At 37.0% G+C, this 13480-nt stretch overlaps 1 protein-coding gene across 1 annotated transcript in view; it reads right to left on the bottom strand.

Annotated features, from left to right (window-relative positions):
- HIF1A (hypoxia inducible factor 1 subunit alpha) overlaps nt 1-12453 on the bottom strand; it is a 47633-nt gene extending 35180 nt beyond the window's left edge. Inside the window, exon 1 of the mRNA XM_045822599.1 lies at nt 12062-12453. Within this exon, the coding sequence (XP_045678555.1) occupies nt 12062-12096 (35 nt within the window). The 5' untranslated portion in view covers nt 12097-12453. The remainder of the gene's footprint in view (nt 1-12061) is intronic.
- Nucleotides 12454-13480: the final 1027 nt, after the last annotated feature.

The raw sequence follows: 13480 nt of genomic DNA, 5'->3' as shown, positions 1-13480 counted from the left end.
GCCAAAGGGTTGCTAGTTAGATTCCCATTCTAAGGCACATGCCTGGGTTGTGGCAAGGTCCCCAGTGGGAAGCATGTGAGAGGCAGCCACACACTGATGCTCCCTCTCTTTAAAGAAAAACTAACTAACTAACTGCTCCCTTTTTTTAAAGCAAAAAAAAAAATAATAATAAATAAATAAATAAATAATAGAATCTTTTTAAAAAGGGAAACTGGTATACTCACGTTAGAGAATGTCAAGTATTTCTTGACCATCTCCTGTGAGCCAGACCCTGTTCCCAGCATGCGGCATAGTTCAATAAACAAAACAGACTACCCTCATGGAGTATGTGTTCTAGAATACTTTCTTGTCTTTATTCAATAGTAGTTACCAGGGTCAATCCCTGACAAAATATTAACCACAGGAATAATCTTGCCATAAAAATCAAGTAACATGAAATTTAGAAGACAAGTAATCTGTGCTTATAGGAGATGTTACAATATAATTCTATGTGAAAAGAGCAGATTTTACAATAAAATTTCAGCATGAATTCATTTCTCTATATGGGCATGTAAGGCATGTGTGTGCAATATATATAAAGTGTATATACATATATACATATAATTTATAAATGCACAGATAAAACCAGAAAGATACAATTATATAAGTATTAGCAAAGTTTACAAAATATTAACAAAAGCAGTTTCAAGATGAATTACAGATTTTGTACTTTGAGAAAACTTCACTAATAAATGACATTATCAGCATACCTGCATTTGTCAGAAAAATGAAAAAGAAGTGGTCATCTAACTTTTTTGAAAAGTGTATTTTATTCTCATTTGAGAGAGAGGGGGAGGGAGAGAGAGAGAGAAAAACACAGATGTATCTGCTGCCTCCTGCACATGCCCCAACGGGGAATCGAGACCACAACCTGGTCATGTGACCTGAACAGGAACTGAACAGGTGACCTTTCCATTACAAGATGATGTTCCAACAAACTGAGCCACACTGGCCAGGGATAGCTTAAATTTATTTTCCAGAAAGACTAACTAAAAACAAATTAATTTTTTCCTTTACTCTCCAAGAAGTAGAAAGTAAAGATTGAGTAAGCAATACAATTCGATGTTTTCAATTTATCACTCTAATCTAATTTTCAGGTTTTGAAAATTTGGTCATTTCAGAATTTGATATTTCAAAATACAGGTGAAATGGTTTGTTTCTAAAGAAAAATATTCAGAATATATACACACACTTATTTTATTTTTGCAAGTAGCTTAAATTTCTTGCTTTAGATGATCATTATCCTACCAGCATGGTAGTACCTCTTTAATACCTACAACTAGAGAAAAGATGGATTATTCACCTTTCAATAACCTCATAAAAATGCTTACTTTAACTACTTGAAATCTGCCCTGGCTGGTGTGGCTCAGTGGATTGAGTGCCAGCTTGTGAACCAAAGGGTCATGGGTTTGATTCCTAGTGACAGCACACGCCTGGGTTGTAGGCCAGGTTCCCAGTAGGGGGTGCTCGAGAGGAAACCACACACTGATGTTTCTCTCCCTCTCTTTCTCTCTCCCTTCCCCTCTCTGTAAAAATAAATAAAATAAAAACTTAAAAAATGAATACTTGATATTCTAATGTTACAGAAAAATAAGTAGGGAAAAAAGAATCACTTTTAAATTAGAGGGTACATTCTAAAAATGAAATCTATATCACATCTGAGGTAGCATTAATGGGTAAATGTTCTACTTATACCTTAATTAAATGTATTAATTAACTAATAGATTCACATCTGTTTGCATTAATGTGTATTTATGTTGTTTATAAAAAATAATATGCTTTTGTTTTAGGATTATTCCTACATAGTGATTTCAATCAACTCTCTCCTGGTTCAAAATTGGTAATGAGCCTTGCAAAAAATCTTTGATCCCCTACTATGTATAGTACCAGATAAATAAAACCAAAAATGTGTGTATGAAACTCTTCTTCTAAGATAGAGGTTCTGAACATTTCACTTGTATTACAATCACCTGGAGGATTCTCAAAACACAAGATTACTGGGCTCTCCCCCCAATTTCTAATTCAGGAGGATAGTACCTGAGGATCTTCATATCTAACAAGTTAGTGGGTAGTATCAATAATGCTTGTCTGGAGAATGCTTTGAGCTCCTCTGCTCTAAGAAAATACTTTAGCATGTGTCCTTCAAAAATGCCCAAAGAAGTAAAAAATTGCTCATTCACACTCAAAAATGGTTTATTAAAACTTTCTCTTAAAAATTCTGCCCAAATGCTTTACAAATACAGCAAATATAACCAACCTCTAAAATATTTACATTTCCACATACTTAGAACTCAGTAACTATAAAAATACATTAAGGACTTAGACTAGTGAATGGTTGACTCGTGGTAAACATTGCAATTACCAATAGAACTTTTACCTCCCAAAGATGCCTAGATCACAACCCTGGAAATTCAAATTGCAGATTTGGCATGTCTGTTTGAAAAAGTTTCAGAGATGATTCTGATGAGCACTCTCATCTGTTCCAGGTTTGTGTTTCGCCTATGGGTGCTTGTAAAATGTACAGATTCCTGAGTCCCATCTGAAAATTGCCAAATGAGAATCTCTGCGGGTGGGTATCTGGGACCCCTTATATTAACTAAACCCCCAGATGATTCTTAAGCTACACAAGTTTCAGAACCATTAGCAGATCTTATAGCAGAGATTTAACAGGTCAAGTAGCAAATTATGAAAAAGTAAGAAAAAATTTTTACCTGAAACTACATATGCATAATATAACAACTATGTCAGGCAGAACACTGAACTGAGTGGGTTGGGCAATACTACACAGAGCAAGATACAATTGCTAAGAAGAAGAATCTAGTGGTACAATTCAGGAACAGGCCAGTAATACAGTGTGTGCTTAATAAAATCCAGTAACTTGGCCTCAAAAATGTAAGATCATGATTAGGATTCAAAGATGACCAAATGAAAAATGTGGTAACTGTGGTATAGTTTTCTAAATTCTTTGAAATAATTTCTTTAAAACAGTATTACTTTAATGTCTTTCCCAAAATTCCCTTATTATATGCTTTCTGATATTAACAGAACTGAAACTGGAACTTAAGAGGTCAGTGACACTAAACTGTGTGTGTGTGTGTGTGTGTGTGTGTGTGTATTGAGAAGAATGTATCCTGAATTAGTTAAATATAATAGAAGATACTTAAGTTATAATAATCAAGTACTTATATAATACAAAATCATATATATCAGAATAAATGTATACACATAAAAATCATACCCTGAAGATTTCTCCTATTTAGTTTAAAACCCTGACCATGATGAACATTCTGGAAACAATGACAAAGGAGAAGCCTTCCTAAGGCAAATGTCTTGGTTCTCTACCTATATTCATCCATCTTATTCAATGCTACCAAATAAATTTTCCTAAATAATCCTCTGTTCCTGTTTCCTTGTCTATAAAAAGGAGGTAAGTGACACTATTAGTAAGTGGCAGGTCTCAGATCCCACCTGATATTGAATTCCCCATATTTAATATAGCCCATGCCTATCTACAGATCACATGCTCAATATATAATTTTTAATTTAAAAATTAAAGAAAACTTGGGGATATTTTTACTTAGGAATAGAAAAACAAGACATGATAAATACCTTCAGATATTTGAAAAGGATGTCAAATGGAAGACAGATTTGGTGATTTATGCAACTCCAGTGATTAACAAGTGGGAGTTACCACATGGCATTGCTTTGCTCAATAGAGTTAAAGTAGTGTTGAAGGTAAACTCTATGAAAATTTAAAAAGTGTGTTCTCATTTTGTTGATCATGTGAAAAGAAAAAGCATATTCTAGATCATCTATATGGTCTCTATATAGATCTATATTCTTCCCAAAAGCTTCTTCTGTGCTTAAAGTTGCATTTATTTATGATGAAATTGGTACCAAATGAACAGGGTTACATTTTTTAATGTGGTATCAGACTGAGGTCACTGGGCACATCTCAAAGGATTACAGAGATCCTTTGCTCTGAAAGAGATCTAAACATTAGTCAGGGTTGAGAAATACTGGAATAAAGAAGGTTCTGACATTTAAAGTTGCCGGGAAAAATAGACTGTCTTTTGAAAGAATTTTTGTGTGTCTAAGAAAATTCTTAACACAGAATGGCCAAATTAGTAAACACAACTATAGAAGATGCTCTTGTGATAGTTTACATTAAATTTTTTAAAAACCTTAAATCTTAAAGTCAAGACTTTGTAAGAATCTCTAATTTGAAATCACACTGCACTAACAAATAAAAATAAAAAATGGCATATGTTATGGATGAATCATTTAACATCAAAAACTGAATATTCAACTGTGGTCTGAGCCATCAACAATTCAATGCTTTGCTTGACAAATTAAAGGCACAAATATCGGTTGAGTAAAAGAACGCACAATAATCTGTTATAGGTTAGAGTGGTTAGGTGCTAGAGTAGTGGTCAAAGGTTGACAAAAATTTTAAACCATGGAAATTATCAACTTATTTACATTACCAAAGATATACCCCTTCTTCCATTCACAGTGAATGCTTTGACTTGTTTGACATGTATCCCATTTAAACGTTTTAGCTACATTCTCTGCAAAGGCTGGCAATTTCCAACTTTTCTCCTGACATGTTAAATAAGACATTTAATGAACTAATACCAAAAGAGCACAGACAAGTAAGGTTCCCACCTTTTGCAATCAAATAAACACCCTTTAGAATATATTTCTTCCTTTACTATTATCAATATGGAAAACTATTATTTCAGAATAACATGTACAAAAACAAACAAACAAACAAACTTCATTTAATTTGCAAAGACCAGATACTCATGAGAAAAAATATCAATGTAAAGGAAAAGTAGTACTAACTATCCTAAGTTCATTGATAGTTTGGACCAAAGCACTCCATTAACCTTTGTCAGGTTGTCCCAAAGAAGGTTTGAACAATTCTAAGCAACATCTTGAGACATCCAGGGAATAAAACTCTTCTGAATACATCTTAATAAATATTATAATAATATGAATATAATAATGTATAGTTCCTAATTCATTAAGTCTTTACACCTCATGGCAGGAAATGTTTTGAATGTTTCACGTCAGTTAATATTTCTTTTCTCCTCACAACAATCCTATAACAAGGCAATTATTCTTATCCTCCTACTTTACAAATGAAAAAGGTGAGAAGTAGAAAGAGGTAAAATAACTTGTGCAATATCACACAGTTAGTAAATGGCAAAGTAACCAGCCAATCTCTAGAGCCTAAACTCAGCCATTAGTCATCAGTACCTCTTTCTTAAGGAAATAAAATGAAAACTCTAGTTCATGGTAGAAGAGACTCTGAGCTTCTCAAGAGGCAAAGGAAGAGCAATTGCAGAATAACTATGCTTGGTAGAAACTCTGTAGAATATGAATTCAGGTGATTTGCAACAAAAACCTATAGTTCATTCATTATAACACGAGCACTTATCAAAAGTACCATATAAGGAGAGAATAATCTGCATCAAGACAATCAAATAATCTACAGTAAAACATTCAGCTCATGAAATCAGGGGACCACATCGGCATAGTGAAAAATAAACAGCCCTAAGCAGGGCAAACTGACATTCATCCAGAAAACTGATATATGGATAATACAAGAAAGGTTCTTTTGATTTTTATTACCAAAAACTGTATGGATACAGGCACAGAAATGCTAGTGGGTCATCTTTCATATCATATAGATAGCCTGTAAGTGGCAGAATGAGACCAATGTGCAAATAGAGCAAAGGCTTGTAAACCTCATAATTTTCAAGAGAAAATCAGGGATGATACTCTGAGGATGGCACTTAAGACCCCAGATCTAACTGTCCCTTAAACCAAAACTAAATTGTATGAGCCCATAACTGCCTTATTTCCCCCTTAAACTAGTTTGAGTTGTGTTTTATCACTTGAAATAAAAAGAACCCTAGCACACTTATTAAATTGGCAGTGTTTTAAATTAAAAACAGACTTGATGATAAAGTAAAAGAAAATGTCATTCTCTTATACTGCTGCAATATAAACTGGCCCAGACTTTCTGGACATTTGCAGTCGAGTTGAGAAAAGTTTTCTGAAAATAAAATAATGGCAATGATACTTTCCACACATTTACCTGGGTAATTTTCTGCATAGTCATATGCCTCTTTTAGCAAACTTTTTTTTACTGTGTTCTCATATATATTGCAGATTGGCAGGCACTAACTTTTAACATACCTTAAAGTAGGGTACTGATTTACTTTCAATGCCAAGTACATATTACACAGATATATTTATTAACAAAATGTTTACTAGCCTGGTTCTAAAAAATACTATAAATATTTTTAAACGACAAAAAATTAAAATTCAAGATTCAACAAAGTCTCAAAGTAACATAAGGGATTCCCAAGCATTAAAAAAGAAAAAATCCTATCAAAAGTAGGACATAGAAGAGAGAACAATGACGTCCAAAAAACCTTTTAAAAATCTTAAAATCTTTCTTTGTTCACTCAATTATTCTTTTATTGCTTCATTTGCTCAAATACTTATTAAGAACTCACTGTGTACCAGTATTCTCTTTCATATCACAAGTTTCAAATTCAGTCTATTTGTGCTCTTGCCCAGTGAAACATGTTTTATAATTGAAACGGAAGAGGAGGTCAGGTTAAAGAAATTTACTTAACTTTTTCTAAATTACATGGAAAGGTCTACAAGAACAGAGGCATACATATATTCTAATTCTTAAAAACATAAACTTTCTTCCTTTTAAAAAAAGATTTTAGTTATTTATTTTTAGAAGGGACAAAGAGAAGGAAAGAAACATCAACGTGAGAGAGAGAAACATCGACCATTTGCCTCTCCTAACTGCCACAACCAAGGATCGAACTGGCACCCTTTTGCTTCCAAGAACGATGTCCAACTGAGTCATGCCAGTCAAGGCTAAACCTTCTACCATTAAACCTTATGTTTATTGTTACCATATTATTTTTCAGTTGAAAAAGCAAATTCTCACAGACTATTAGGAAAAGGGGAGATGCACAGAGAACTGTCACTAACAAGCGAAAATTGCAATATTAACTAGTAAACACTTCTAATTTGTCTAAATATATTTTTACTTTCAAAACATCTGGGTGAAGAACTGTAGTAAGTTATGTTCCATCACTATTTTTCCCCATTTATAAAACAATAAATTTTGAAAATCATACTTTGAAATAATTTTTATATTTAATAATTTCAACCAAGTGAAATATTAAAATGAAGACACACTCATAAATTGACAGTTGAGATCACCCAAATAACTAAAAGGCAACATTCTGGGGATAGTTTGCTTATAAAAGTCATTTCAATTATTTTATAAATCTTTTAAAACAAAGTTACTAGTTCAATGGGGCTTTACCACAATAGAATAAGTATAGAACATTTTAAATAATAACTTTTTCTGAAATAGTACTGGCAAAACAAATCTAAGTCATTAGGAAAACAATTCTTACTTTAGAGGGGCTTAACTTCACTTCTGATAAAGCTTCCCCTGGCAACTGTTATCTGTTGTTAGTTTTAAGTTGGTTAACAAACAAACCCTTAAAAACACACAATCACCTCAACACATCCATTAGGAGGATTACAATCAAAATACCCCAGAAAATAACAATAACAAGTGTTGAGGAGGAAATGGAGAAGTAGGAATCCTTGTGCACTGCTGGTGGAAAAGTAAAATGGTGCAGCCACCAAGGAAAACAGTATGGTGGCTAAAACTAAGAATAGTTATCATATGATTCAGCAACACCACTTTGGGGTATATATTCAAAGTAATTAAAATTGAGATCTTAAATGTTTGTAAATTCATGTTCATAGCAGCACTATTCACAATAGCCAACAGGTGGAAGCAACTAGATACAGTTAGTCCCAACACATAAAAAAAAGTTAAAAAAGAGACTTCTTCCTAATAATTAAGATGGATTTAATAGAAAAGTAATCCAACAACACATTTAACTTAGATTATTTCTCTTAACTGAGAAACTGACATGTTAACAATTAATTAGATAAGATTTTAATCTTTTTAAAGTAACTCAAATTTTTAAATTATATTTTAAGACACATGTATGAACAAGCACAGCAATCTAACCCAACTCTTTAACATCTATGTATAACAGTTTTTAATCTCACCACCAAACACAAATTATTACAAGCTCCAAAAAAAAAATAATTAATTAAAAAAAAAATCAGTCAAGAGAGCAATCCCCCAGCCTCCTCCATATCATTCCAACATAAAACAATAAATTGTAACCACGAAAGTCTTAACCTTGAGCTTAAGCTGCCAGTAGTGCTGCAAAGACAATGGAAGTCAACATGAAGAAAGATTAAAAAACTGAACATTCTCCAACATGCACAAAATGTTTTACAGTGGACCACAGGAATGAACTACCACACTTTATCAATCTAAAACAACATACGTCAGTAAACACATATATGTGGAAGAGTAGTAGAGATTTCATGCAAATCAAGCCCCAAAATTAGACTAACAAAGCATGCTTGAAGTTTTGCCTTGAGGTGGAAGCCAATGGTCTTAACTCTGCAGAAATTCATAAGCAAAGGATAGTTTTTCTACCATGTAGGTCCATATGCTTTATTGGGAATAAATACTTTATCAACTCATGTTTAGCAAAAATTGATATTAATAAAATTGTCTAAACTGCAGCAATAAGACAAAAATGTTTTAAGTTAGCGCAGTCCTAAGACTCCAGTGCCTTGCACATTACCTTGCTAAAATGATCTGTATGACTCGAATGTGTTTATGACTCTCATCTCTAAACTCCAGAGTAAATTCAAAGTGACCTATTTGGGGAGGAAACAGGGGGTAAGAAATTATGAAGAAGGGGACCAAAAATAGACAGTAGATCAGATGCTCAAAAAGAATAACTGATGCCAGATGCCAACATAACCTAGGAATGTATTGTTTTAATGAGACAGAACTCCTTCTAAAGATCTGAATCCAATGTTAGTCTTTTCATTTTTAGGAGGTATATTATAGAAAAGATGGATGAGGTAATGAGAACTAAAACAAAGAAATGCTTGGAAGGACTTGCAAAAACAGTTTTAAGTGTAGAAGTTTAAACTAGAACTTTAACAGGTTCTAGTTTAAATGCTTATTTTCAAGTGTTACCCAAAGTCCTAAACCAGGCACTGGGCATAATCTCATTTAATCTCCACAATAACTGTTAATGTGGCTGCTGTTATTATCACCATTTCAAAAAGAGGACACAGACTCAGAGGCATTCAGTCATTTGCCCAAGCTCACAAAGCTAACAAAGTGAAAAGGCTGGTCTCTAACTCAGAGATGTCTGGCTCAAGATCCTATGCTCTTAACCACCAGCCATGCAGGTCTTCAAACAAGTGGAAAATAAAAGTAAAAATCTAACAAGAAAAAAGTTACTAATAAACTAGAGAGCTTCTTGACTTTTAATGACCTAAATTAAAGAGGAAGTTAAGGCATATTCATTGTCACAGATTTTACTTTAATGATCCATTAACTGTTCTGAGGGAGTATGGCTGGTCTGAAACCTGAAACTGAACAGTGGACCTTTTGACATTCCTTTGAAATCTAAAAATCTGTATCAATGCACTATTAAAGCCAGCCCCTACTCTTAAGGAATCAACATCAAAGGCCCTATATTAAATCTACTATAACCATACCCATCCTCTGTTTTGATTTCTTCCAATCCTTCAGCTGTAAGTTTCCTAGACTTTCTTTAGTTTTTTCTTTTTTTAAATCATTTTTTAAATTTTTTGTTTATTTTCAGAGAGGGGAAGAGAGGGAGAGAAACATCAATGTGAGAGAGAAACATCAGTTGGCTGCGTCATGCACATCCCCAACCGGCGATCTGGCCTGCAACCCAGGCATGTGCCCAGACTGGGAATTGAACCAACGACCTTTCGGTTCACAGGACAGTGCTCAATCCACTGAGCCACAACAGGCAAAATGCTGGACTTTCATTAAAAAAGACAAGTTTATGTCCCTTGCCCAATTCCTGGTGTCTCATTTAAAATGAAAAAATTGTAAGGAAATAGAAACTCCCTGCCCCTCAATCTGTTATCTTTACAAAAAATTTAGAAATTACTGCTTAGAAAAGGACAAAACCCAGACATCTTTAACAAACAGCATCCAACTAGAATTGTTGAGCAGCCACCATTTAAATATTTAGCTTAATATTTCAGTTTTAAGAACCTCTATATTAAGAAATATATGATTCAATCTGACCCAAATTTGCTAAATTTTCAAATGAGAAAAATTTCGAAGTAACATATGGGACTGAGGAAAATCTAAGAACTAGTTCAGACTTGGGGTGATGTGCATTAGCTAATTAACTCATTTATATTAAAGCTGCTTGTGATATTCTCAGCTGATGAACTACAAAGGAGAAATGAATACAATACTGCCTATGAAAAGGAAGTGATTGGTGCATAACTTGATATACAGTATTATGTATGATTCAGCATATAAAAAGGATAGAAAATTGGCACCACACAAAGGTAATCTGCCTTAGGTTTACAATATCACAGCCACATCATTTCATCAAAAGCACTGTAATCATTTCTGCAAAATTAATTACAATTTATTACTGGTAACTCTTGGAATTAAGTCTAAACCTGTTTAATCACTTTTTGAATTTTAAAAATGCTTTCCCTGGTGTACACAAACTGAGAATGTACCACTCTACTGAATAAGGACCAAAAAGGGACCTACAAAATAGCAAGAACATAAAGAAGTTTTATCTTCTGATACTGATTAGGAACATTAATCTCTCCTTTAAGAACAGAAGGACTTAACAGTAAAGCCAATCTACTGTACTAACCATAACTTACTGTAAGTCTTCAATTCCTTAAAATGATTTCCTCAAAGGCTAAAATACCAAAGTGTATCAAACTGTGTATGTGGGGGTGGAGGGTCACTCAATTCCACCCGTCCACCTAACAATTCTTAATCTTGTGATATACCACTTAGACCTTCAAGGTTTGTTTGCTGTTGTTTTTTTTTTAACTTACATTAAGTTCTAACAGAATGATTATTTTCTCGGATATATTTTGAAGGTTTTCTTTTAATATACTTCAATTTCAGGATAATGAGACTTCTAAAAATTTTAGTAATGCATTTCATTTGCTTTGATCACATACTTTTTTCAATCTCATTAAAAATGTTTGCCTAAATAAAAAAAAAACCCGCTACATTTTCACTAAAATACTTCCCAGAATGAGGCACATGTTCATTTGTAACATCTTGGCTCTCATGACAGGTGAGAGAGAACACAAGTATCCAATCCTGATGTCCTCTTTAAAATGTTGCTATTCCTCTAAATTCCCGTTACTCTGATTCTCAGTCTCGGCAACTTTTTCAAGGCGACTGAAAAAAACCAAAACTTGCACGTGCAAACTAAAAAGTTAGCATCTTCAGGCCATCGCAGCAAATCTCTAGTGCACAAAGGCAGACACCCGCCGCGGCTGGACTGCTCAGGGCAGGATCGCATCGGACCACGAGAGCTCCTCTGTCGGGAACCCAGGTCCGCGAGCCCACTGGGAAGCCCGAACCTTCGTGCAGGGTCCGCCCGGGCCGAGTTTTCTATGGAACCAGAGAGGATGGGGGCGGGAAGGAGCGGAAGCTCACTACAAACCACGATGTTCGAGCTGTGGCTCATTTTTCTCCCGGGGTTTCAGGCTAGGGGAAGTCCACCCGAACGGGCCACAGGGCAAGCTGGCTTTTTGCGGAGGGCCAGAAGGGCGGCGCGAGGCCCCGGCGGCGGCGGGGAAGGGAGGGCGGGAAGGGAGGGCGAGCTGCGTCCAGCTTGCGAGCCCCAGAAAGCGCTTTTGATACGTCTCCCGCCCCCCACAACAAGATGGCGACGTGGACAGAGGGGGAGCCCGGCCCGCGAGGTTGGGGGAGAGAGAGGGGAGGGAGAAGAGGCTGAAACAAAAAGGCGGCCCCCCCGAAACGCCGAGGCTGGCCCGCGAGCCAAGGCGGTGGGCACACGGGGCGAGCGGGCGGAGGGCAAGGGCTTACTTTTTCTTGTCGTTCGCGCCTCCGGCGCCTTCCATGGTGAGTCGGTCACCGCGATGCCTTCACGGCCGTCGCCCCCCAGGCTCTCTCCGGCCTAAGCGCTGGCTCCCTCCACTCGCGGGGAGAGGAGAGGCAGGTCCAGAGGTGCGAACTCTCTCGTGAGATCAGAGGCAGGAGGAGCAGGCGGCAATCACAAGACTCCAGGCTGGGCTTGGAAGAGCCTTCCCTCAGGCTGCTTGTCAAGGCCCGGCCGGACGACTGGCTCAAGCCACAACGAGGGTGATCCTCGCGTCCCTTCAGACTAGGCGGCTCTGTGCGCTGTGGAGCAGAGGCAGCGGCAGGGGGCGGGCAGGAGCGGAGGCGCGCTCGGAGGCGCGCAGGCCAGCAGGGAGGAGAGTGTCGGGGACGTGCCCGCCCTGGCGCGCGCTCCCGCAAGCCCGCCTCACCTGAGGGGGAGGCGGGTTCCCTGAAAGCCAATGGTCAGGGACGTTGGCGACCAAGCCCCACCCCAGCCCACGTTTGTCTCAGCCAATCAGGAGCCGATCAGCTGAGGCACAGCTGGGACGCACTATCGCGCTCACGTGCTCATCTGTGTGCAGCTGCGGAGGAAAGAGAAAGGATCTGGGGTGCGGCCAGCCTGCGTTGGGGACCCTGCGTTGGGAAGGCCGTGGCTGACATTGGGAGGCGCTGCTGAGAAGCGATTTCAGTTTGTGGGTACCGAGTCTGCATCACATTTCCTGCTCTCGGTAGAGCAAGTCCCGCTTTCTTTCTCCTCGGAGGCTGTGCTGTGCATGTTTGCCGCCGGCTCTACCCAGTCCCAGTTCGAAAAAGCAGACTTTTCGAGTCGTGGCAGCAAATCCATTGGTCTCTTTGCTCAGATGTGTTACAATGGGGTCTTTCTTGCCAGGTACGGGCCAGGTCACCGACCACACTCTACCAGAGCAAATACAAGGGTACTGTCCTAGTCCACCAAGTTTTTGTGATGACGTTTGATTACTGAGTGAATGCAAATATATATATATATATATATTTATATATATATAGTATATATATAAATATATACAATATATACATATATTTATATATATATAAAACAAATTCCTATGTGTGTAAACCTCTCAAAGGAAGTACTTAAGGTAGCAGGGAAATCTTCGAATCTGAAACTATTTTAAGCACATATAAACAGGTGTAAGTGGTTTTTATTAAAGAGCATAAACCTGAATTTCAGGAACAGTAGGAAAAGTGGCTTTAGGTAGACTTTTGTTTCACTTTCTTGTTGCTTCTAAACAAGCGAAAAATAATCTAGATGTATTCAAAAAAGGGAGGGTGAGGGAAAACGACCCTTGGTTTGTGACTTAACCACCTGGAATTGAGTTCACTGTATGGACCAGAAAGAGGAAGGATTCTCCATACCCTCACCAA

This window comes from Phyllostomus hastatus, unplaced genomic scaffold (genome assembly GCF_019186645.2).
Source record: "Phyllostomus hastatus isolate PE091 unplaced genomic scaffold, TTU_PhHast_1.1 phas_scaffold_501, whole genome shotgun sequence".
Taxonomy (NCBI): Eukaryota; Metazoa; Chordata; class Mammalia; order Chiroptera; family Phyllostomidae; genus Phyllostomus; species Phyllostomus hastatus.
The sequence above is the reverse complement of the archived record's forward strand: the minus strand, read 5'-3'. Positions and strand labels throughout refer to the sequence as shown.